At 38.2% G+C, this 26,722-nt stretch overlaps 1 protein-coding gene across 2 annotated transcripts in view; it reads right to left on the reverse strand.

Moving 5' to 3' along the window:
• Window positions 1–3,271: 3,271 nt before the first annotated feature.
• plppr5b (phospholipid phosphatase related 5b) overlaps window positions 3,272–26,722 on the reverse strand; it is a 175,396-nt gene continuing 151,945 nt past the window's right edge. For both annotated transcript variants that reach the window (XM_044339522.1, XM_044339523.1), the window contains 2 exons: window positions 18,053–18,187; window positions 3,272–9,056 (listed from right to left, as the gene is read on the reverse strand). In XM_044339522.1, coding sequence (XP_044195457.1) covers window positions 9,027–9,056; window positions 18,053–18,187 — 165 coding nt within the window. In that variant the 3' untranslated portion in view covers window positions 3,272–9,026. The remainder of the gene's footprint in view (window positions 9,057–18,052; window positions 18,188–26,722) is intronic.

Genomic DNA, 26,722 nt, shown 5'->3' on the forward strand with positions numbered 1-26,722 from the left:
TATATATATATAGATATAGATATAGATATAGATAGATAGATATAGATAGATAGATAGATAGATAGATAGATAGATAGATAGATAGATAGATAGATAGATAGATAGATAGATAGATAGATAGATACTGTATTTTTTCTACTAGTGGCCTGTATTCAATTAAAAGCCAGGTCTCCAATAATGGCCGGGGGTTTGGTCAACACAATCAAATATAGGCCGGTAGGCCGGGAAAAAACAAGGGTGGATTGAGGCAGTATTCAGACCAAATCAGGTGTTGCAGCACATTGCCGCGGGGTTGCACTGTGGTGTGTGGGCATGTTTATTTGTGCTCTAGAACGTAACTGCTGTGAAACAATCAGATAATACTAGTTTATGGATCTGATTCACCGGTTCCCCTATCTTCATTCACTCTCTAGATCACTGGAAATAAAAATGAAATGTTTGTGTAATGTTTCATAATAATGGTCAGGGAATTAAGGCATTATGTCCATGGGCTTTTAATTTTATTAATAGCATAATGCAGTAACAAAAAATGAACAGAGCAAATGGAAGCAGATCAGAAAACAAGGAGGCTTTGTACTAAAATATGAGCAAATATACTTATCAAATAGAGGGAATTAGAAATAAAGGCCTCTCTCTAATATAAGCCTGTGTCCAGTAAAGGCCTGGTACCCTCTGCAGTTGAGGTAAATAAAGGCCTCAGCTAGTATTAGAGGAAATATGGTAGATAGATGGATAGATAGAAAAGAGCAAAACTCAAGAGAACCTTTGTGAACTCACCCCTGACATATTATTAGTGTCATATCCATACAATTTACTCCTCAGAGAAATTATCCTCTACATGACAATTCAAAGCTAATTAATATCCACGATACCATACTGGGTTTAACTGAGAGTGCACTGTATAAAGCACACTGTACTGTATAAAGAAGGGAACACAGAAAAAGACAGAAGAAGTGCTGCATAGAGCACTGTAGATTACATCAACCAATATAAAGGACATGGACTTTGTTGTACTGTCAGGTTTCTCCCAAGAACTAAGATTCCAAAAATGTCCCTGCTTTATCACCTCGTTAGACAGCTTACTGTGTGCAATACCAGCAAGTATACATCTTATACAGCAACATTTTTTGCTTTATACATGCATTCAAAAATTTCCTAGGGGACGGGCTGAGTGCTCTCTGATATGTCCCAACTCAAAGGTTTCTCCTGGGGGAAAAAGCTGTCTCAGACTCACTGGGAGGAGTGCTGCAAGACATGGAAATGTACTGTTTTTCAATCCTATCTTTGTGTCAGATTGACAGATACAAATGTTACCAAAGCACCCATCCATCACAAAACACCAGCTGTGTGTTCATTTGCCCTTTTTCAGGACAAATGGGTCAGAGACCTCACTGTGTGGTAAGTAAGTGTCTTACAGCAGGGGAAGACAGTATTTTAAAGTTCCAGTGAACCTCATCATCAAAATGTTTCTTCAGGATAAAATATGTGATAGTGTTGTTGGGAGTTCATGAAAAACTAAACCTAAAAACAAAAACTTCTCCTGACTAATTTCTACCACCTCTTTCCAGGTCTTCAAGTTGTAAAACATTCCAAAACTGAACATTTTCAACTTTCCCACACTGTCAGAGCTTGTCTTATTAACAAATTTCCTTAAACTAACTTCATTTCTGACTTCTATAAACCAATCACTTGATGGACACTGACTCTGAAATGTTGTTGCTGAATCTGATTCTGTTTGTCAGACTGAGTAGAATTAACCCTCCACCTCTCTCATCTCCACTGTCATCCTCAGATTGTCCCAGAGGTTTGGTTGGGGAGCTTCTGTCTTTACTCATAATCTTATTCTCCTCAGATTGTTCTGTCCTTTTTTCATCACTTTGGTCCACACTTGGAGGATTGTCATGAAATTTGATACAAGCGTTTATGGGCCCCAGTGGATGAATCCTACTGATTGGTGATCCTGTAACTTTTTGGCAGTGTGAAATATCTCAACAACTATTGGAAGGATGTATGGCTGTAGTATTCCTGTAAATTGTTACAACAATTTATACAGCTGCGAAATTCTCATGTTTACGCTGTGATGAGCTTTAAGCTGTGGTGCAGGCTGTTTCTGTACAACAAGCGTATCGTCAAGAGTGTTTAACTGTTTTTGATACATGCATTGATACTTTTTAATGGGAACATGAACTTTGCAACCCTGTTTTCTAGAAAGTATGTTCATATCCTTTATTGTTCTCCCAATTATGTTGCATTGACATATGTAACCGCTGCCTGTATTAGATTCACAGGTTACCTTTTTTTGAATGAATGAAGCATTACATTAATATATCACGCTGAAGTTGGAGGGAGGAGGTAAAGATGGACGGGGAATGTACAAGATGCAGGACTCCGACACCAGAGACTCTGGGTTCACATCCTGAGTCCTGTGTGTGTTCAGGTTTAGGCAGCAAAAGCACTTTGGTTCAGGTTAGTGAAAGATCGTCGTTTCACTTAAATGTTAATAAACATATTGTGCTTTAAGTCACTGCAGACTTTTTCAAAACCATGCAAGACCATGATCTTACTTTAATCTTATAAAAAGTACTGCTGTAGTTTCTACTAGTGGATATTGTGCTGCAAAAGATATTTTGGTGGGAAAAAACCCAAAAAAACAACTAGGTACACTGTCTCTGAATATTTCACTCATACATTCAGTATCAATATTTGTGCCACTTGCCAAATACATTAATTAACATTTTCTCATTATGTTGAGAGAAAATGTTATTAAGCAGCATTATGTTTCTAGCAAAACATATTTGCTGTTGCAATGTAGTTGTATATGAACATTATTTCTAGGAGACAGGGTTGCTAAATAATATGATTTATTGCATCATGACTTTGAATTATGAACCACTTCAGTGCTAAACTGAGCACTTAGTTTCAGAGTTCATTCAACTGGTCCCAGTCTAGCCCCTGTGGTTTACATAGACCAGAACCACCTCTGGCAGTTTTTGTCAACTGCTCTGAAGTTGGTTCTGTGAAGCCAAGAATGAACTGTAAAGCTAAATTAAATAAAGACTCAGATTCTCTCCAAACATTTCTGCCACAGAAGAACCACAGAAATAAAAACGACCACAGGCTACAATGCAAAATACTGTTCTGAGGAATTTGGGACTCAGAAAAGACAAGTGCTGAGGAGGTTGACTTCAGACAAAATTGAAGCAGTGGGAGGTGAAATGCAACATGATTATTATTTGAATATTTCTAAATGAATGAAGTGCAGAACACATAATTCATGTTTGATTCCCTTCAATGTTTTTTTTATTCAAAGGCTGTAAATTTCTTATTTTCTACAGTGTAAAAGGTCACAATTTAAACTCAGGTTGAAAAGAAAAGACATTTTAAAAATAAATATGAATAATACAAAAAGAACTGGTTTAGAAGAAGAGCAACAACATCCATACAAAATGATCCACTAGAAGCAAACAAATCACATGACAGTGTGGGGGAAGGTAAAAACCACATGTTTAGAAACATTTGTAACTTATGTCTAAAACCTCAGAAGGAGCTTGACTGAGGAATGATATGAAATACAGAGCTGAGTAAGAAACATAATGTAATATTAACATAACAAACATGAATATCACTATTCACAAAACAGAGTATAAAATGTAGCTGTAATTCTGAACAATAACATGAAGTATACCTCATTTAGTAAAATGACATGAAGAAGCAATAACATTATCTGGAGGAGAAAAGAAACATTTATCGTGAACACTCACACAGTACACAGTCATAAGAAAATAGACTGCAGTAATGTAGAATATGACCAAAAGGATATATATATATACTTTAAACATATACATTTTTACAATTCTCTTTTCCTTTAAATATGCTAGGATAGCGTAGTAGCTCTTGCAATGCACATTTGAGCAGATTTCATCTTTTAGAGTCCTGAATATTCATATGATGTTTGTTTTCAAGCTGCAGCGACACAGGTGGCCATTTCATTAGCAATGAGAAGAGTTACAGCTTGATTTAAAGTGCTGCTATTTGCGTGTTCCTGCCTGGAGTCCTTATTCATAAGTGCTTCAGTGATTATTACAAAAATAGAGATTTGAAGGGGCAAAAGAATTAGACCTTTAATGTTTTCTAATCCTCTGTCGTAATGGGAAAGAAAGCCCGACGTGTTATACTAATGTGATAGTTATTGCTACGAAGGAGAATGACTTCAGGGAGTGACGTGGCATGGCACTTTGACTTGGATACACTGCAAATATACGTGTCACTTTATCGCCAACATTAAGAGAAGTAACTGCTTAAAACTATTTTATAACAGTTCAATCAAAGGACAGAAAGGTATTCACTTGATGAATCAGTTAAAGCTGCATTCATCCATTTTTTTCACTAGGGGGCAGAAAAACATCAAAACAACCTAAAAGACACACACGCACACGCACACACACACACATCACTGGCTAAAATGTTAGCAACCTTTATGTACTTGAGAAAGTATCTGGCTCTGTAGTGGCTAAATGCTCCACTATTGTTTACCAGCTAGTCACTAACTTTGTGTGCTGGCCAGGTAATCCTAGTTTGTATATTCCAGTCACAGAGCTAAGTATCAGTTTTTCTGAAAAATAAACACAGCGAACTTCGTAAAGTCCAAAATAAACTTTTTAAAACTTTGTAAAAGCCCAAGACAATTTTCCAATCTGGTGGGCAATAAAGATGCATTGTGTTCTATTCTACAGGGTGGATTAAAACCACTTTTCTTAAGGTATCTTCAAAGACTCCTCTGACCATCTGGATGAAGAAATATTCTGTCTGTTGTACAATATAAGATAAAAAAAAATGAACCAGTTTCCCAAGCTGCAACTCTGTTTCCTATCCAGACAGCCTGAAATGACATACAGTATGTTCTTGCTCATTTTGTATGACAAGAAAAATTCTCAATTTTGGATGAAAACATAAAATAATGAAAGTATCATAGACAAATATAAATGATAATTAAATTTGCCGTAGACAGAATTATTTTTCATTCACATGGTTAAACGAGTCTTTGATGATTCTGGAAATACCCTCAGAAAAAGTGTTGTTAAGTGACCTTCTAGGGTTTTTGAAGATTACTGGGTATTTATTTTTCAGAAAAATTGATGCTTAGCTCTGTGGCTCAAAGAGAATGTAACACATGAGAGTCACAAACTGGGGCTTCAGTGGGTTTATCAGAGCTTGGAAATGGCTGCATACAGGGGTTGATCAGAGCAACTCAGACTTAAACCGTCCAGTAAAACAAATAGAACGCCGAGTAGAACTGCAAAGATGGTTGATGATTGCAATGTTGAAGTCATCACATCATTAATCTTTTGATGATGAAAATACTCCTCAGCTGCAGCCACTGGGAATACAACATACACAGAAAAACAGACAGCTATCATGGCTGCTCTGGTATCTTTGTAGTCTTCAAAATCACTATATTGACAGTTTGACAGCTAGTGCTTCAGAATGCCATTCCACCAGATTTCACTGGATGGGGCATTGCCGTTTAACGTATTACCATTTAAAATGAGTATAGTTCCTGTAATAAATTCAAATGAACATCTTGTAATCCTTGTTTAAATGGTTTAAAAGAAACACTCCAACATGTTGGGTAATATATTTGCTGCCCTATAATCTCTGTGTATCCCGTACACAGACTTCCTACTTCCATCAAAGGAGAACAAATGCAGCTGCAAATGTCTAAAAATAATCCAAATTTACATCAACATGACAAAGATCTCTAGTGGCTGTTTGACTCATGACTGTTGTCTGTTAGATGTAAAAGTCAAAGTAGCATGATATTGTTATTAGCACCACAAACCCGGTGAACTTTAACCCTAACCAAATAGTTTTTTGGCCTAAACTGAACAAATCCTGAGAAGATCAGAAATGGTCATATGAATCATTTTTGTAAAGGTGACTTTTGGTAGGCACTGACAAACAATGTCCTGTCAACAGGGGCATCGGGCATTGTGAGGAAATGCATTTGATTTAGTTTGGAGGACAGGTGAGGTTGGAGCTCTTTCATAAGACAGTTTTTCTCTTTTGTTGGAGCTAGGCTAGCATTTCCCCTCTGCCTCCAGTCTTTGTGCTCAGCTAGGCGACACACATCTTCGCCTGCCTCTGAACTGGACACACAGTAATGACCATTTTCTCAACTGGGGACGACAGACAAGAGAAAGATTTCCTAACATGCTGGAATGTTCCTTTAAGTTGTGTGAGGGTTAAAAAGCACTTGACACTAAAACTCTCCAATCACATCCAGGATAGTCTTCTCACTGACAGCTAGTATAATAGCAATTTGACTGATTGACTGGTATTACAACAAACTGCATTTATCTATGTGAGAGGTCCTGACTATGTGGCTACAAAAACTGATTCAAGTAAAATGATCCTTTCATGTTTAATGTTTCACTTAGCTGCATGATTGAAATTTTAGAGAAAGAAGAAATAGTGCAACAACAAAACTTGTAGTCTCGCCAATGATCAAAGGCGTTCATGTCCAGATTGGCCATGAGATGGAACTACAGAGACTGCATTTCCCCAGTGTGAAGGCGGCCCAGCATGTCTCCATGTCTCTTTGATACTGAAGACACAGACCATGAATAAATGCTCTCTGACAAACAAGGAGAAAAAAACAACTTCCTTTTACTGTAACATCACTGTAACTTGATTTGACATCAGATGTGAGACAATAAGAGAACTACATGTATCTGACTAATAAATGCATACAATAAAAATCTCAGTTTTGGCCTGTGAGTCAGACTGACGTTTGTATTTTTTAGCTTTCACATGACAAAAGCAAGCAAATGTCATTATCTTTGACAATGGGTTGCAGAGACAATGTGTGCTCTGTTCTCCACGTCTATTCCTCATGTACAGTGTTAGATGATTACACCTGCTACCACACACCCAGTACTTAACTACAAGGAAGGAAGAAAGAAAGAAGGGGGTGGTGATTGTCTGGTGCGGCTTAGAAACCCTTGACAGTTAGTGTATGTATGTTAGAACACACTCAGTGTAGTGTTTAATGTTTTCATTGGTTGGAGTTAGACACACACACATACACACACACACACAGTCGTGTTTCTATCACTTCAGAGGACATAACATTGACTTACATTCATTTCCTGGAGACATACCCTAACCTTAACATAATCCTAAATTTACCTTGACTTTAAATAGATTTACATCCCCACAAAATGACATTTACAGTTTGAGCCTTTTACATACACTTTTTCTAATTTGCTACTTCGACCTGGGCCCGTATTTATCAAATGATCACACTTCAAAATATTGTCAAGAGTCAACTTAAGAGTAACAGTTCTTTGCTAAAAAAAAGTCAAGAATAAGATATGCATATCAACCGACCCGTCGCTACTCATAGTGAAGTTAGGGGACCTTTTTGATCAGCTCTCAGCTGATCACATGATTGCTGGGAGATGTTCATCCATTTAAAGGAATCCTTACATTTCCTCGGTGCTAAAAAGAAAACCAAACTGGATCATGGAAGAAACTCTGCTGCTGGTAAGTGAGGTACATTAGAGAAAACATATAATACATGAAGAATCTATTCTAACACATTAACAGATGAAGAAAACAAAATCTTCACTCAAAGCCCACTCATTAGTTTTTCAGTCACATCTTGTCTGCTTTTCTTTCCTTTTTCATCAAAGTATCTGATCTTGCAGCTGAATATCTGCTAGTTGAAACTACAGCAATATTAACCTTCATGTTTAGACTCTGGCAGCACTTGGTTAAGGTTAAAGAAATATCATGGTCTTGGTTTAATACAGAAAAGTCTGCAAATACTTGAAGTTTTTTGTTGTATATGAACATAATCATGTATACATACATGTGTGCATGCAGGTGACCTAGTCCTGACAATGGTTTCACACAATTCCAATGAACTACAGATGGCTGTAATACACCAAGGTATCCAGCAATGTGCCAACAAAAGCAGAAAAGAAGAAGACTGCAAGATTGTATCAGACAATGTCTGGACTTAATATTCCTAAATTTGTGAGTAGGAGTAAGAATGAAGGGTTTTTTGTTTTATCTTTCATCAAATTTAAAAAAAAAAAATCACTTTTTTATAGTTTGATGAATACGGGCCCAGCAGTTCTTAATTACTTCAGAATTCTGTCTCACATTGTAATATTCACAGCAGAACTCTAAGCAGAATCAATGGTCCCCAACCCATTCAGCTTCAAATGAAACACTGTCAATTACTCTTTCTTCTCTAAACTTCTCAGATTGTTTCACTTGAATCACCGTTAGGAGTCTGAACTGTCCACTATTTCACACACAGAGAGGTTAAACATTAAGATAACATTTTTTTTTTCTTCTTTCCTTTCCCATTAATAATATTATGACCTCTCAAGATTTATCATGTCCACCCTCAGGTTGGGAACCACTGCTCTAAATGTGATGGTTATGTGATAACAGCAGTAACAAAATCTGAAAGATGGAAACTGACTGTAGCAACTTCACACAGAGGCTTTTTCATCTCTCTCTCTGTTCAGACACTCACTGAACATATTGGACAGTTTTGCCTGCAGCCATCTTGTTGTAGGCCTCTTGAATATTAATAATGCTGTTTTACACACAGAATAACCAAATCATGAGAAAATGTTCCACCTAGAGAGCTGAGATGGTACAATCCAGTTCTTCTTTCGTTCTTCTTGCAACAAGTCTGTCTCAGGCTTTGCCTTGCAACAAGTTTCATTTGGGAGGCGAGAGTCTGACAAGGATTCAGAATAAGTGCATAGATGGAGAAAGCAGAAGCAACCTGTCCCACTTAGTTAGACTCTTCTTCCTTTATTTTTATTTTTTCCTTGAGTACAAGAAGCTGCAAATGACAACAGGGGCCTGATAAAGACAACATAGAACAACATACCGCAGACCGACACACACACAGAATGGGTTTAGCGCTGCGCTCCGGCTAATAGGATTGGACGGTGAAGAGCGTGGATGTCCAATGGGTCTGCCACACAGCTGACTCCACGTCATGTGACCTCAGCGAAGGCGATGTGATTCTGGAGGAAGGAAGGAAAAGATAACAGCTAAATCAGAACAACAGAAAAAGAAAACAGTTTGGTCTAGCGGGATACTTTTATTTGGAAGAATCCCTGAAAAATAAGTCAAACAGAACAAATATATGTATGAGGGAAGACTCCAAGTAAAATAGTCATTTATGGTAGTTTTCACTGCAGAAAACAAACAACCACATGGAAAGAGATTTTAAATCTGGGGATGTTTAAGCTAAACATCTCCACAACTTCAAAACGCACCAGAACACACAAGGATGGTTAGCAAACACCACAGCATTTAAAACCATGCCAGTAAGAAGCAGAAGCAGGGAATGCTTGTTCATGCAGACTAGAAGCTTTGATTTTCTAATCCAACCTCAGTGTGTGCTTGGCAGTGCAGCAAGAGAAGAAGAAGAGGGAGGGGTAAAGATGGTTCTTGTCCTACTGAGACTGTCCTTGTCAGTAAAAAGACAACATTTTTAAAAATGCTTAAAATAACCTTTGTTTTCCTGGCAAAAGACATTTTCTGGCCTGTGAATGCTCTCTCAGAAGCAGTGTGATATTGTTACAGCACCACAAAACCTCTACAGAAGGAGGTCGGCGTGGATGGTTGCATGTACAATGCACATGGCTTCGACACTGGAGACCACAGCTCACATTCCCCTCTCCTAACAAAAGTCAGGGTTGATTTCCATGAACAATTCATTTGAATCATCCCCTAACGTTAACCAAGCTGTTTTAGTTACCTTAACTTATCCATAAAGGTAACAGATCAGAACACAAAGTCCTAATGACCATTTTTGTGTCATTTATGTATGAGGACTTGTTTGTTCTGTCAGTATATATTCCTCATACTGCAAATATACCAGCATATGATACATAGAATCAGCTGCATTAAGCTCTTTGGCAAAACATGCAGGCACTAAATTCACTGGGTTTGCATGGATACCACAGGATCTGCAGAGACACTATACCAACCTGCAATTATATCATGACTGGCATGAAGAGTCACATGTCCACCAACGCCTCTAACGCTCACTAATTCACAGGTTATATCTCACCTGTTGAATCTGTTCACAAACAGGAGTTTTGACATGAAAGTGTGTGGTTTTATGAGAACAAAATCCAAACCTGTTCACTGATATTTGGCAGCCGGAGACACTGCACTGGATGGATACAATGTTGTTTGTCAAAAAATAGTTCCAGCATGTGCCTAAAACCACAAAGTGTCTCTTCTGTTTAAATTTCTGTCTGTCTCTGAGTTAAACTAGTGTGATACAACACTTTCATCAGGTATCATTAGGTGTTGGCAGGTGTATTTTTTACCTTTGAACAGAGCAAAGCTAGCTGTTGGAATCAATCTCACTCTCAATAAGAAAGCAAACCAGCATTTTTCTAACATGTTGAACTATTACTTTAAAAGCCCATCCAGCAGTCTGTTGAGGTTGCCAGTTCAAACCACTTATTTGGCTCCCTGAGTATTTAAGTAGCCTTCCAGTTATTATCCAATGTAACGAGGATTAATGGAATGACATAATATTCAGTATCAGGCTGATAACACACTATAGTTCATTATGGATGTTTAATGATAAGCCAGTTTCATAAAACCATTCTATTTGCCAGATGTTACTGTACAACATGTGTGTACATTGTATGTCAGAATTCTAAAAAGCTGATATGGATCTGTTCCCCCTCTACAGTTTTCATTTGACTAAGGAGAGATATTAGCATTTATATTGGCGGAAGGCAGTTTCCTCCTGTTGTGTTTCTAATAGAAGATGCAATAACTCATCGTCCGAAATGTGATTTCCTCTTGGGTGTTTTATTAAAGCTAAAGAGAAACTGTACAATTTGCCACAAAGCAGATTTAGCACAACAATCTAATCAAATCATTAATGTAGCTCGTTTCACTCATTATCTTTCAGGGAAATCATACTTAGCCAGTGATAAATGTATGTCTATGGCGTCTTCCAGCTAGGTTCAGCACGTGGTGGTTAGAGGCAGCAGAGACATAAAGTCATAGCATTCCACTCCTCCAAAGAAAATAATGAAATAAAACCATGGGATTCATTTTTTTGCTGCTCAAAGGTTTCTTCCTGCCCTGGCATTTTGTTCACTGTGGCTTGTTTAGCTTCCAGGCATCTTTAGGCTGTGCTATTTTTAGAGCAGGCAATTTTCCACCAAGCCAGTCGTACCCGGGGTGAGAGAGGGAGATTTTCTGCTCTTTGTCAGACAACCAAGCGCACGCTCTCACAGCAGGAAGCTGAGAATTGAATCATCAGATAGGAGCTGTGTGTTTTTTACGTTTTGCGGCTAAATATCTCGTTATAGGAAGAGAAAAGAATACCCAGCAGGCTTGAGTAAATATAAACACAGCACTGTTGGTCTGGTATTATGCACACAGAATATGTAAAAATAGAGATTTCAGTCAGATGCAAAGAGAAAGGAGGAAAAGCACTTCAACCACACATGCCAAATACTCTGGACAGTGTTAATGTCGCCTGAGTCAACCTCATCCTGTCTTTGGCTTCACTGGATACGAACTACTTTGGTCACTGAGAACTAGGATGGCTACCAGCTCAGCAGATGGGTAGTCAGTAGGTCAAAGGACTGGGGTTTGACCAACATAGATTTGTTAAAGGAACATACCACTTTATTACACCTTGGGTCTTATTGTTGTAGTTTTGTCCCTCAACAAGTTTGTTCCTGAGATATGAGAACACGGTGACCTCATCTCGAAGTCCAACCAGTCAGAAGCAGCTGGAAGAAATTTATTTGGAGGTGATAGTGTTATGTGATATTTATATGCATGCTTCATCATACAATTCAGCCATTAGATGTTTTATCCCATAGTGCTCTGAGAATCAAAACAGGTAATACCTTCAGGACTCATCATTATTGTGACTTGGACAGGAGTATACTGCAGGTTAGCTCTGTCCATGAGAACAAACTGCATAAACTATTTGTGAAGGCCCTCAAGAAAAACAGACTGTACCAAACTGGAGGTTTGTTTCCAACTTGTCTGATAGTCGTGTTTCTTGAACCTTCTGACTTTTACTTTTTTTTTTCCAGTGATGTCATCTTGTTCTGAGAACTCAGCAATTAACTTGGTTAATATTATATTATTATTCCTGATGGAAATTATCCAAAACTACAAAAAATATGACGCAAGTTTTAATGAACCAGAATCATCCTTAAGTCGAAACCAATGGCTGATATTTTGTATGTTATGAGTATTTAGAGTCTGTGTTGGTTACTGTTGCCAGGTAAAAAAGCCTGAGACAACTGAATGAGATGGGGATAACATAAGCTGACATCAACCTCTCCTCAAATGTATTGATTATACTCATTTGGCCCACACAGATGACAGTTCAGAGAGAATCTCTCTGTTGGGCTCCTATCTGTTGCCAGAATGCAATGCAGTTCTACAGTCACAGGCGTAACCTGCTAATGGAGTGCCATTGGCTGAGACACTAACTCACTGTATTTACTGTATCAATCAGAATGAACATTCTCATCTGACAAAGCCAAAAGTGATTTAGAGCCAGTCTCTTCTTTCTTAAACATCCTCCATCATGCTCAGAGTGAAATAGCTGCCATACTTTCAGCAGTCAACACCTATTTCTCCATCACCTACAGTCACACACACACAGTTGTCTCTGCTGCAGCAATCAATCAGTAATGACAAATCTGTCTCATCTGATGCTTGTACACTTTCCTCATCCTTTTTCTCATAGCAACCTGTTATTAGGGCTGAACAATTTTGCTGAAAAAATCAAATTGTAATTTTTCTGACCAATAATTTTGATTGGGATTAAAATTGCAACTATTTTAAAATCCAGGTGTGTATCTGTTGTCTGCTGTGGATTTTGTAACCCATCTGTTACATTGGAATCACATCAGGAAGTGATCTCTTCACATCTCATATGAACAGGAGGAATGATTACAGCCACCAAAAAGTTGTTCAATATACATATGGACGTGTAGATATTGTCTAAAGACAGACTTGAAATAATGTCAACCTATCCTTTAGCCTAGTTGCTATTCTAACACAGCAGACATACAGCATTAATGACTGTTCAGCTTCAGTTTGGCATCCATGGTAACCAACATGAGTTGTAATGTCAGATCACTGAGGTTCAGTGCCTGCTCTATGTCTTCATACACTGAGAGTGACTATTTGTGGATCATATCACCTCAGAGGCACATACATAGAAAAAAAATATTGGTCTTCTTACTGTTGATGTTGTTGTTTACTAATTCATGTTCATTTTAAACACTTACCCAAGGATGATGATGTGGGAACTAGGAAAACTTGGAAAAGGACCTGTTATTGATTACAACACAGCTTTCTGAGGCACTGGGAGTGAACATGTCTTGTTTGTATGTATTATCATCTACCATGTGGTTCATAATCCTCTGAGTCCCTGAATCTGAGTATTTATCTCATACAGTTCCAATACTGTCAGACAACATCACCATTCACTGCTCTAATGACAGCATGTGTCTCAGAAGAATGCAGTATTCTAAAACACAACCGCTATAAGACCTGCTCATCAAGGCTCCTTGTCTCTCATCACACATACAGTGACACGGATGAATGGGAATAACCATAATGCCATGCCACTGAACACGTTCAAACTTAACTCTAACACACAGGGCAAATGAGAAAAAGCAGATTCACTAGTTCATACACGAAGCAGTAGTAGGTGTGCAATGTTGATTAAATAATGTATCTTGCACATTGAAATAAGAAGTGTAGCTACTAAATCTGGCATTGATTGAAATACTGAAGGTCCTGGTTCAAAATTATTAAATTAAATAATCAAATTATTCTTATGATATGACTGAACTGTGAGGATGAGACTCCTGTTGACTGAAAGAGAAGATGTCTCACTCTGTTGGTGTTGTAGGAACTACAGAAATGCTCATTCTGATTGTACAGTGGCGTTACAGAGTGGAGCTTCTTTCCTCACAAATGTTTCTTCGGTTGAGTACAGACACAAACTGACAACAGAAAAGTTTCATGTTGGCCTGTCATCCAGCTACTCACTGCATTGACATTACAGTAGAGAAAGGAGCATTTAATCTGGTTTATTTTAGCTGATACATATCCTTAGGATTGGCTCTGGATATCCCTACAGAAGAGTCTGTTTGTTTTCCATTTCCAACAAACAGTTAATGTTATTTTCTTTTAACCATGACCAGGATCTCTCTCTCTTACCTTAACCAAGTAATGTTTGTGCCTAAATTAACCAAGCCTTTACCTCTGGGGTGGCAGATCCGGTAACAGTCTTATGAATCATTTTTGTAACAGTGATTTGTAAAGTTTTGGAAGGTACTGAGTGTCCTGTCCGGCTGAAAGGGGCTCTATCAGAAAATGCGAGCATGGAAATGGATGGAAATGCACCTAATGTGAAAAGAAAAGCAGAACCTATTAGAATTATTATGTATTTCATTTATTTCATGAGTCTTGGCGCAAGTCTTGTAAAGGGTCTGCTGACATATGATTACCTAACACAGGACAGAGGCTGGACCAGATTGACAGCACAGTATCAGCCAGTCATATCTCTCTAAACTGAAATGTAAAATATAAAGACAGGTCGAGATGTGTCCAGAGATTTGGCAGAGATGAGGTATCAAACCACTTCATAGTTTGTTTGCCTTTTGTTTCTCAGACGCTGGAACCAGTTGAGACTCTGCAGCCAGTGCAGGAAGGCCTGGAGGCGCTCCTTAATGTAGCAAGACTCTTCATCTTCATCATCCGTCTCCTACAGCAGCAACATATGTGTATTTGTGTGTATGTGTGTGTGTGTGTGTTGTGTGTGCAAATAGTTAATATCCAGCATTATCATTTTGGCACCCATACTAGTCTAGTCTATGTGGCTATTTTAAAAATGAGAGCAGAAATAGCAAAGACGGTGACAATTGAGTTTGTGAATATTCATATAACTGAGATAATTCAGTCCAGTTCACTGAATGCTGTTACATCTGTTGTTATGCAGGTTATTTCCTGGGAAAAATCCGGTGGCACACAGGAAGTTTAGAATCAACAGAACAGTAGTGGTATAGTGTGCTCGGTGATGTAGTAAGAGCTAACATTGGCCTTCAGTTGGTAATCACGATGGCACACGAGCTTCAACATGTCATTTGTAATTTTAGAAATATATGAACTTATTGTCACGGTCACAGACTGACATTTGACCTGATTAAGCCAAACATCTTATCTAATACAAGCCTATCAGAAGGCAGATGCTAGGAGAGAAAAGAGAGAGAGAGAGGAGGGGAAGGAAAGATGAACGCAAGAAAGCTGGTATGCTGCCTATAATAGTGAGAAACTCTTTTGTTGGGACTGTGATGAACACTGAATGATAATCCTCATACTTGAAATAGTTTGGCTGAGTTTCTGTTGTTCACCAAGGCCTGTTAGCAGCTGATAAAGTCATAAAGCTTAGTGATAATTAATTCACTTAGACGTAACAATAAATCACTTTCACTAGTACTGCCTGTGCACATAAAGCACCTGGTAATAATATGTGAGGTTCTGTCTGCATATCTTGTCTGGATCAGGTAAGACACCAGTTAATGCAGGAGTTAACTCATGCAGAACATCTTGTAATCAGAAACCAGTCTGACTGGACCAGACCACATCTGCAAGTGGTCTGGCTGGCATTGGGATCAGATCTCACGCAGGTCTAAATGACATCTGTACAGTTTAACCATATTCTTGAGAAAAAAAAAAACACCCAGTTGAGTTTAAAGGTCACCTGACTCTACCTCTTCCTGCTATCTCAATCTGCCTGTCAAAAAGCTACAGAGCAGCTCTTCCCCTGCAAAGGGAAAGTAACAACAGCTCAAACTCCACAGTGCACGGACCACAGCAAGATGAGGGTCATGTGACTGATGTGCTGAGGGTAGCAAAGCTATATAAAACTATTGCACGCAAGCTTCTGTGCTGGCTACGGTTACTTCCATTTTAAATAATTTTAGCAAAAAAGTAGCTTTCATCATAGCACTCCCTTGAGAGTATCCCTCATCACTGCCCTTGATGTGATTGGCACCATGTTTGCTGACAAGTCTGCTAGCTCTGCCCACCGAAATTTGCATATTGAGATCTGATCACAATGTGGAAGGAATGAAGATAACATGAATGCTTATAAATAACAGGTGAAAATGTCATTTTCCAGGTAACATCCAGAAACAGATCAGGTGGAAATGGAGTCATAATGCAATCAGTCTGATACTCTATACCAGAGTTAAACCAATATATGGGTATTTTTTTTTAACATACAGTATATCTAACAACTACAGGCCATCATCATGTTGGCCAGTCATTCATACCCACTTTTGATATGATGGAAGGATTTTCTGTGAACGATTTCTTTGTGTAATCAAAATTAAATCATTAAATTATGAGTGAGGGTTAAAGTTTGGTAAATAAAGCACTATGTATTGGAGAAGAGTTGTGTTTTATTTTTTAAATTACAGTTTCCATTCTTTTTTTAAATTATTTTTTGAACTATTTGGTTACGATACATGTCTATAAAAATTTAAATTTATATAACAATTTCCTGGAGCTCAAAGTGGTGTTATAAAATGACTGATTATTATTTAATATTTACAATAATATGAAAAAGAGAAGAGCAAATTCCCACACTGATGATGCTGAAACAGCCACATGGTCAGTATTTTTATTGATTTAATCAAAAATGTAACTGTCTAATTATTAATCTAATTGTCAGTCAGCAGAATGATGAATCAAAGTAGTTCTTGTAGCATTAGATTGACGTATATATATATGATTTTACTCAACAGATAAAACCACCTGCATTATACAATGCACTGTGCTGGAATACTGACAACAGCGTCATGTGTCATACTCTGCTGAGTGTATCTGACATTTGTCACTTCACATTTAACTTAACTTAACCTTTCCAGGTGCGCTGCCAAATCATCAAACGTCAGTAGTTTGGGTTTCAGTGGAAATCATTGTAAGAAGTCACAGGGAGCACAGACATCATGGCCAGGGGGAGCAGGGCTCATGTCCTGAGTCTCACATGTTAAGTTTAGGATACTAAAACTCTTGATGATGGTTCTAGTTTATTAAAAAATCACTGAGTTTTGTCAACTGCATAGGTTTGGTTTTGGATATTTTTTGTCAGACGGCAAAAATAATTGCGCATGTGTACTTGACCTCTAATTTTTAAGTTAATGTTTACTTTTTCAGTATTAAACCAAAACCACCATCTTTCCCTGACCCTAGTCAAGAGCTGTGAGTTGCTAAACAGAACCAGAAACTAAATGCAAACAGTTTGCTGTACTGATGGAATTAATGCTGTGGAAATGTACAATTTATTGAATTTGTCAAGACAACAGCTAAATGTGGAAGAAGTGTTGAGTTTGCATGAACCTGAGAACAGCATAGGAATGAAGGACTGTCTCTAAAGTAAATTCATTCCAAATGAAGACCCAGTTCTCTCTGCAATAGAGTAAATAGAGGGTAAGATCACTATTTGAGAATTTAAAATCAATGCATCAGACCACTTCTGAATACAAATCATTTAGTAAAGATGTTTTCCTTTCTACTAACCTCTGTTAGTCCATGAATCAGATAAATGTGAGATATATGTTTAACTCCAAATAATGCTCCGCTTTTGTTCAGCCATCAGTGCAACTGTATGTTTTCTCTGAATAATAATGATAATAAAATGAATAATAGTAAATTAAGGTATATGACTGTTATTTTAAGGAGATTTTTAGGTTCCATAACAATCTAAATGCAAACTCAATGAATAGAATTGCAAAGAAAATGAATATTAGCATGACTATCAACTTCAATCCATAAATAAAAGTTCACAGATCCACATTAATCTAACCCTGATGTACAGTATAAATGTACTTTCACACACACACACTGTATTCTAGGGTGATTAAACTGGATCCAGCAGATAAGCAGGTGTGTGCTATGAGTGTGTGTGTGTGTTGTATTGAGCTGTACTGACCTGTGAGGCAATGTACTTCTCTAGAGGACTCTCCACTTGGCCCATGTTCAGCATGGCTGTGTTTGGCCGCTGCTCCCCTGGTGACTCCTCACTCAGCAATAACTTGCCTTTGAAGTTATGGACCACACACACCACCTACAGCACACACACACACACACACACACACACACACACACACACACACACATAGCAAAGAGGATATACACATCAATGAAAATGTACATATACTGCCAATTACACACACACACACACACACACACACACACACACACACACACACACACACACACACACACACACACACACTAGTCTCCCAGCAGAGGACAGAGATGTGTTTTTCAAGGACTGATAGAGATTCCTGAGCAGTTGCATGGATTAAGAGAGTAATTCAAGTATGTAGGTCACATGTGTGTGTGTGTGTGTGTTGACTTTTTTCCTGGGGGTACTACTATAGCTATGATGGATGTGTAATAAGGAGCAAAACGAGGCTTTGAGGTTCAAAATGAAATAACCAATTTCAAGTTGGCTGAGCAGAGAAGAGACACACACTAACACACACACACACACACACTGAGGGCTGGGGAATGTATTGAGCTGCGTTGAGTCCTACTTCCTACAGAGCAGAGCAACCTGGGAACTTTGTATGGAGGGATCAACAAGCTTGCTAGCAAATCTGAGGAAAAGTTATTGACCACAAACAACCAATTAGGTTTCTGTTCTTTTCTTGGTTCACCACCGATGTTTCATGTGCCAAGGGCCAAATTGGGATTAACACCCAGACTGAGCTGGGATGGAGGACTGATGCTGTTCCATCCAGATTAGGGCTCGCAAAAACAAAGGCTTTACTTCATTAAGAGAAATTGTTCCAAGAGAAAGACACAACATGTTCTTCTGGTAATGAACGGCGGCTTACTTACTTGCAAAAAAACAAACTTCTTTACTCTGAACTATGAGCACCAGTAAGCCGACTTCACTTTGTATGCAACACAAACATCACTCAGGATTTCTTTCCCTAAGCTCACATATGATGCTGCATGTCACCACCCAACTCTGTCTCCAGCATAATATGTTTAGAAACTAGCAATTTGTAACGCCAAAAAAAATGTTTAGGAGGAAATGCAATTGCTGCTTGGATTATGCTCACTGGTAATGAGTTTTCCAATCCAGGAATTAACAGGGAGGTGGTCAGGGTAGATGGTGGCATATAGAGCACAGGACTGTGACAAGAAGCCCAGTTCATGTCCTGAGTCCCACATGTTGTCAGGTTTAAGCTACTCAAACACTTGGTTAGAGTAAGGAAAAGACAGTGGTTTGGTTAAATATTGGTTTAAATATTCTAACTACAACCAAGTGTTTAAGAATCCTAAACAGAAGCATGTAAATGTTAATAACACTTTAGTTTTCAAACTTAAAGAATGCAAACGCAGCAAGGAGCAGGCCAGTGTGAGCTTCAGCTAGGACTGCAACTAACTATTCTTTTCATTTCATTCATTTTCAATTCATCTGTCAATTATTTTCTCAATAATAATTGAATTTACATTAAAACACACAACTCAAGTCGAGCAGTGCTGGGTTTGTGCACAAAGTCGTAATATCGTATGTTTTGCATTAATGGACATTTATATTACTCTGGCAAATTTTTCTACCCAGAAGTAAATATTGTATCTTGCTAAAACCAGTTAAAAACAGATGATGGTGATGTTATTTTGTATACTTCATATTTATGGTGATCTTTAAGTCACATGACTTTTTGATGTCTTAATGTCCAGATGTTTTCAATCTAGCACACATCTCGAAATATGAATGGATAGAGGAGATTGTCAGGGTTCCATGTTGATGGGACATTCTAGTAATGTCAAAACATGTATTGATAATTCAGTTCAATTCAATTCAATTTTATTTATATAGTGTCAAAGAAGGGTAGACACAGAGAAGCAGAATAACAACAATAATAACAATAACAATAATAATTAAAGCTGCAAGCAGCGTCGGTCGGGACCTCGCACTCTGGCCCGTCAGGATAAGATCATTTTGTTTTTTAAAAATGAGGGATATTTCTTACAAGTGTGGTGTGCTTTTATTTTGAAAGGTTGATTGACTTGATGAGAGAGGATGAGAGTTTTCTGCAGGGTGAGACATGTCTGTCTTGCTCACACCTGTGTCTTCTAAATCATGCAAGTTTTGGGCCAATTCACTTGAATTTCAATTAGTAAATTGAAAACTCTTGATGAGTTTGTGTGTAAAACAAATTAATTTCCTAATTTTCATCAAGTCTATTTTTAGAAAAAAAAAGACTTTAAACCCACATGACCTGGTCAAAGTTTGATTGACATGTGTACTGTCAGGTGTGTAGAGACCATAAATAACTGCAGCTGAACACAGAACAATACTCATATATTTGAATGAAGAGTGTGAGTGAACCCACACCTTTTTGAACATTTACTGCTTCCACATAGTTTTAGATACAAACTTCATTTGAACTTTAAATGAGTCACGAGACTTTGACCTACAAATCTTGAATTTACATGTTTTTTCTATCTTTTACTGTTTTTGAGATATTAGAGTGTGAGTTTTAGAGTCTTTACTTGCTCCTCCTGTGATTTTATAATGAGTGTGTATTGCGGAATGTTCCACAGCACTGAGGGAGTGACATCACCAGGAGCAGTTGGAGAGCAGGATTTTAGAGTACGCTTCTTGTGAAATCTCCTCATAAATCCCATGACTTTGGCCAAATCTTACATTAAAAATCATATCTTTTGATATAAATTTTGTGGTGAATCCATTGATACAGGTTTGAAAGTGGTCAGACTTATAGTTTAGACATCAGAACCATTTGTTTGACATAAAGTTCATGCCCATAGATTGCCTCCCCATTGGTTTACATTGAAAGGGTGATGTGGCACTGCAACTTTGAGGGCTTATAAAATCCAAACCGTTTGAGTTATTAAGTTTTTAACAACTTTTTTTCAGCATAATGTCATAAGTCACCTATTTAAGTTTGAAGCAGGTACCATTAACACCCTCGGAGAAGATAACGTTTGTTCGTGGGCCAAAATTGAGGCAAAGTCTTATTTTGAAAGGCTAATTGCGGACTTCCTGTTGGATTTAGGTCAGGGGTGTCAGCATATGATTTGTAGGTCTTGACGAGACGAATAATAGAGTCTTTGTTTGATCTCTCTATGACATTCCTACGGGCCGTGGCGGCCATTTTAGTTACATAGGTGGCGCTAGAGAGCACATTTTGGCACTTTCGGGGTTAATTTTTACATTTTATCAAATTTTTCACCAGACCTGATGTGCGTGCCAAATTTGGTGAGTTTTTGAGCATGTTTAGGGGGTCAAATTTAGGTGTGATATCCCATAATAATAAAGAAAGAAAGAAAGAAAGAAACTAACACACAAAAAACAATAGGGTCCTTGCCCTTAGGTGTTGACCCTATTGTTTTACAGTAGTCCTCTGCCTTTTGGGCTCGGTCCCTAAATATAAAATATTGATCCTTATTTGCATTGGAAAGGACTTCTATGAATTTTGTGATTTTGGGAAAACATTGGATTTGAAAGAATGCTTCAGTGCTTTTCAAAATTTTATCAAACCTTCCTGCAACGTCGCATGTTTACGAAGGTTTACATTGTGAGAATGTTTTGAGGATGTTGCTTTCAGCGAAAATTTTGTTCAAAATGTGCCAAAGTGATTTTAAATATATGTGTTTAATGTTTTGAAAATGTTTTGAAATCATAGAAAAAAGAGGCTGCAGAACTTGCCTGAGAATCATCACATTTTAAAGGTTTCTTCAGTGACTATTATTCACAGTGTAATTAGCACCAAATTCATATTCATTCATCGGCGCGGCTGCTTCACTGTAGCTGGATACTGTTTCTCTCTGCAACCACAGGCAGTCATGGGGGTCTAAATGAAATCTACACACTACATTATTCATGCTAAACAGTTTGCCATATTTTTTAGGCTGACACTAATCTTTCTGACATACATGCAGTTAGGGGTGAAACTCACGGTTCGGATCGTATCACGGATTTGAGTCACGGATCAGATCATTTTATGGATCAGCCAAAAAAACAAAAAAAAAAGGGGGAGGGACAAATAAAACTTTGTTTTCCATATATTCTGTCAAACACTTACAGAAAGGAACTTTAGTCCGTGGTCTTAAATGAAAACAACATTCAAGATGTCTAATGTTTAAAATATATAAAATACTCAATGCTCAATTGTTAAATTAAATTGCAATATGAGGCCTGATACCTTCCTCTTTTAAACATGGTAGTGAATGAAACAACATTCTGTGTCCACCTCATCAAAACTTGATGATAACTTACAAGCATGAACACACGTCGTGTCCTGCAGCTTGTTGAACGAGCCACTAAACAAACATTCACTAGGAAAAAGTGCACCGCTAACATCAGTTAGCAGCTATGTAGCTAAGTAGCTGCTCAGCTGCAGCTCATTAAACATCGTGTGTAAACATACCAGATGTCACTGCAGACCCGTTAGATGCTGGTTTGGTTGTTGCTCTTCAAAATCCCTGTTAGCGACACGCTGTTTGTCCATGACTTTTACTTACAGCAGTTTGTTTACGTTGTCTTAAATGAGACATTAAATTTTGCAATTAATCTGCGGTTCACATCCGTACGGATCACGGATCAACTACGATGCGTTACACCACTACAAGCAATGCCAATATTGTAGTAAATATTGTCAAGCTGATGTGACAATGAGGTCTAACAGAAATTATTGCACTCATTTTTGCATTATGATGACCACTGACTGAGTTTTTGTGTTTTTAATAACCAACACTGACAGCAGCCTTTAACTAGGTCAATTATTCAGGGGTCTGTATCACAAAGCAAGTTCAACTTAAAGGTGTTTAATAAATCAGCTTCCAAAACAAAGTAGAAATCAGCTGGTTTAGTGATCATTAGTCAGTCATTTAAATAATGTCAACATCAATGTAACTTTGCTCCAAAGATTTCAATCTTTTTAAATCTGATAAATAAAGAGATTTAAGATTAAATCTGATTTAACCTGATATCTTTTATTTTTAAATCCAACTTTTATTTTTAATCCAACTTTTATTTTTTAATCCAACTTTTATTTTTTAATCTGATATCTGCTGTCAGATCACATGACCTTCTCCATGGTTGAGCTCATGATGTCATCAGTTCCGGATGTCATCAGACATGTGACCTTTGTTAATCTGTCACACATCAAAGGCAAACGGCTTTATGATGCAAGTCTGGAAGTTTATTAATAAGGCTGAGACCATCTCATCTCATCTCATCTCATCTCACATCTGCACACAAGTACAGTGTTCCAGAGTGACGAAGAACGAAGAACGAAGGCCATCCTTCACGCACGACTACGTCTACCACTACAGTCTACGACTCTCATCTTACTCTTTACTACCTCTGGACATTGTTTTTATTAAAACAATGAACAGAGATATAAGACGTCAGGGCAGATTTGCTGATGCTGCACCACATCAGCGTCCAAACCAGCAGAGACCAGCGGCTGGAAGGCCTCCCTGTCGCGAGTGCCGACATCTGTATAGTCGCATCAGCATTGCTGACAAGCAGATCGCTGAATGGAACGACTGGTCCCAATATGTAAATGAGAGGTTTCACACTAGTAAGGAGACCATAAAAAGGCTGGAAGAACAACTGGAGTCCAAGGAGAGGGAACTGACAGAGGTGCTCCAGAAGAGCAGACAGGACATCTCTGAGAGAGATTTACTCATCTCCTCCCTCAGAGAGAGTCTCCAAACTAAGAGCAGGCAGGCCGACACCATCGAACACTTCTGGAAGGAGGAGTGTATGAAGATCACAGCCAGATGTGAGGCAGAAAAAGCTGTACTGTTAGCTTCTGCCCAGCTGAGAGAGGAGGCACTTCTGCACAGCCAGAAGATGGAAGAGAAACAACATGAAAACCAGGAGAAGAAAGAAGAGAAACAAGAAGAAAATGAGGGGAAGAAAGAAGAGAAACAAGAAGAAAATGAGGGGAAGAAAGAAGAGAAACAAGAGGAAAATGAGAACAAGAAACAAAAGAAAGCAAGACAAAAACGGGAGAAGGAGGAAAATAAACAAAGAGCAAAAGAAGAGAGGAAGAAACAAAAAGAGGAGAAAATGGAAAAAAAGAAAAAAGAAAAAGAGGAGAAAATGGAAAAGAAGAAACAAGAAAAAGAGGAGAAAATGGCACAGAAACAGAGAGAAAACAAGGAGAAGAAAACAGGTTTTTGGAGCTGGTTACGCAAGAAGAAGAGCGACAGCGACAAAAAGGTGGAGGAACCCCTTCTCCTCTCCACCCTTCCTCCCTCTCTCCATCCTCCCTCCTCTCCTCCATCTATCTCACCTCCATCCTCCTTAACCCCTGACTCCTCTCCCTACTCCGTTCTAGCTTTCCGCCCTCTCCGCCAACCTCTCTCCTCACCCCTACCCTCTCTCCTGTCCCCCTCTACCTCTCTTCCCTCTCCCCCACCCCTCCTCCACCTCTCCTAACCTCCTTCCTTCCCTCTCCAGGGCGGCACGCGGGCTCAGTGATCAGCACTGCAGCCTCACAGAAACACCTCCACCTGCCTGTTTCTGCTTGTTTCTGTGTGGAGTTTGCATGTTCTCCTCGTGTCTGCGTGGGTTTTCTCCCGGCTCTCGGGTTTCCTCCCACAACACAAAGACATGCAGGTCAGGCTGATTGGAAACTACTAAATTAAACCTCACAAATACCTGATGAAAATACAAATAAAAAAATAAAAAAATAAAAAAACAACAACTGTATGACTTTATACTGTGAATGTTAGAAAGTAGAAGCTCTGCTGTCAAATATGATGTTATGATTTAAACAAGAGTAAAGTTCCATTCAGACAGGATGAACATCACAGGAGGAGGTGGGGAATCAAATATTCTCTGTGCTCCTCTGTAAGTCAACTCATGGTTCCTGACGCCATTTTAACCATGAAGAAAAGACAGGATGTGGTCTGTAATAGACATGAATATCCAGCTGGACAAAGCCTAATCATGAATATCAACACATGTTTCAGACATAAACACTTGATTGTTATTATTCAGTGTGACTTTTTCTGCCCTCACTATGAGTGTAGGTGCACAACTCTGCAGCCAGTTAAACACACTTCCAATAAATTACTAGAAGCAAATGTGAAACTGTGCAAAAAGTTCAATAATGGTGATTACAAATAAAAGAAACCATAATCATTCAGACTCACGTTGTAGTATAAGTATAAGCTGGCTGTCAAATGACTTCTGTTATTCATGCTGGGAAGAAACACAGTGTTATCTGTGAAGATCAACATTAAGTCCTCATAGGAAGCAGCTACATGTAAACATACACACAACAAACAGGAACTGCTAATAGAGAACTCAGCATACATTTAATGGTGTAAATTAGCCAAAATGTCAACTAATATTGGCTGAAAACTGGGAGCAAAGACAATACCAGTCCAGACCTGTAACTGATGTTACAACAGCCCATTTCTTGAGCTTTTATTGGGTCTTTCTCTCCTGATGGTTTTATGTTTTCTGTCCACATTGGTTCCCAAACAGGCCAATACAGTATGTTGGTGTTAGCATTTTTCCATGTCATTGTTCCAACAGTGATTTAAAAGACATGTTTCTGACCTTTCACCCACATTACAAGTCACTCAGAAAAATCTGCCACTGGTGGTGAACTTATATTCAAGTTTCAAGATCCAACACTGAATTATTATTATTATCATTATTATTATTATTATTAGCATATTTTATTTCACAATGTTTGGGATAGTGACAGACCAAAACATCAGATTCTTTAATCAGATTGGTTGTTTGAATCTCATTTTTGGTTTTTATAATTTACTTTTATCACTTTGTTTTACAGTAGTCCTCTGTTCGGTCCCTAATAATAATAATAATAATAGAGATATGACTAGCAATAACAACAGCAGCAATAGCCGGAGAAGGACACCACCAAGACGGCCATTCTCACCATCCCCGCACCACTCCCACAGTGGCCAGTGATGAAAATACAATGCCAAATGAATAAACTACAGAAACTCCATTTTCATTGTCAAATGCTGGTTTGCTTCTCAACACTTCCAGTTTACATACATGTATGGATATAACAGTAAAAAGATCCACTCGGTTACTTTTAGGTCATAAATTTGATGATTATGAGCCAAGTCTTTTTTCTGTGAATTAGATTTACTGATGCTGATCCTAAACAGAAGAACCACAGAGAAACAGTCATCTTTGTACAGGGTAAGCCCTGCTGAATTTGACAGTGTGTGTATGATGTCTGTGTGTTCTGGTTTGACGGAGTTATGATTCTGAGATTAATTGGTAGGAATTTTGACACAAATTGCATCCCACAGGTGCAAAGGGTTCATTTAGATAATCATACCTAAGCTGGCAGGATCAGATACTGTAGAGAAACAATGATATATGTTGGCAGTTTCCTCAATTCGCAGATTAAATATCATCCAACAGTATTACACTTCTTCTGTATTAAATGCATATATATTTGTTGTATATGAATGTAAATTTTAAGATTCAGAGATTTAATGGAAATTTCATGTCCATTAATATCCATTGTCTACATGCAGCTGAAGTTCTCATAAAGTAGGACACACTCTGAGAACACTAAACATCCAACCCTAACACCAGACAAGAAAA

Source organism: Thunnus albacares, chromosome 21, assembly GCF_914725855.1.
Source record: "Thunnus albacares chromosome 21, fThuAlb1.1, whole genome shotgun sequence".
Classification (NCBI taxonomy): domain Eukaryota; kingdom Metazoa; phylum Chordata; class Actinopteri; order Scombriformes; family Scombridae; genus Thunnus; species Thunnus albacares.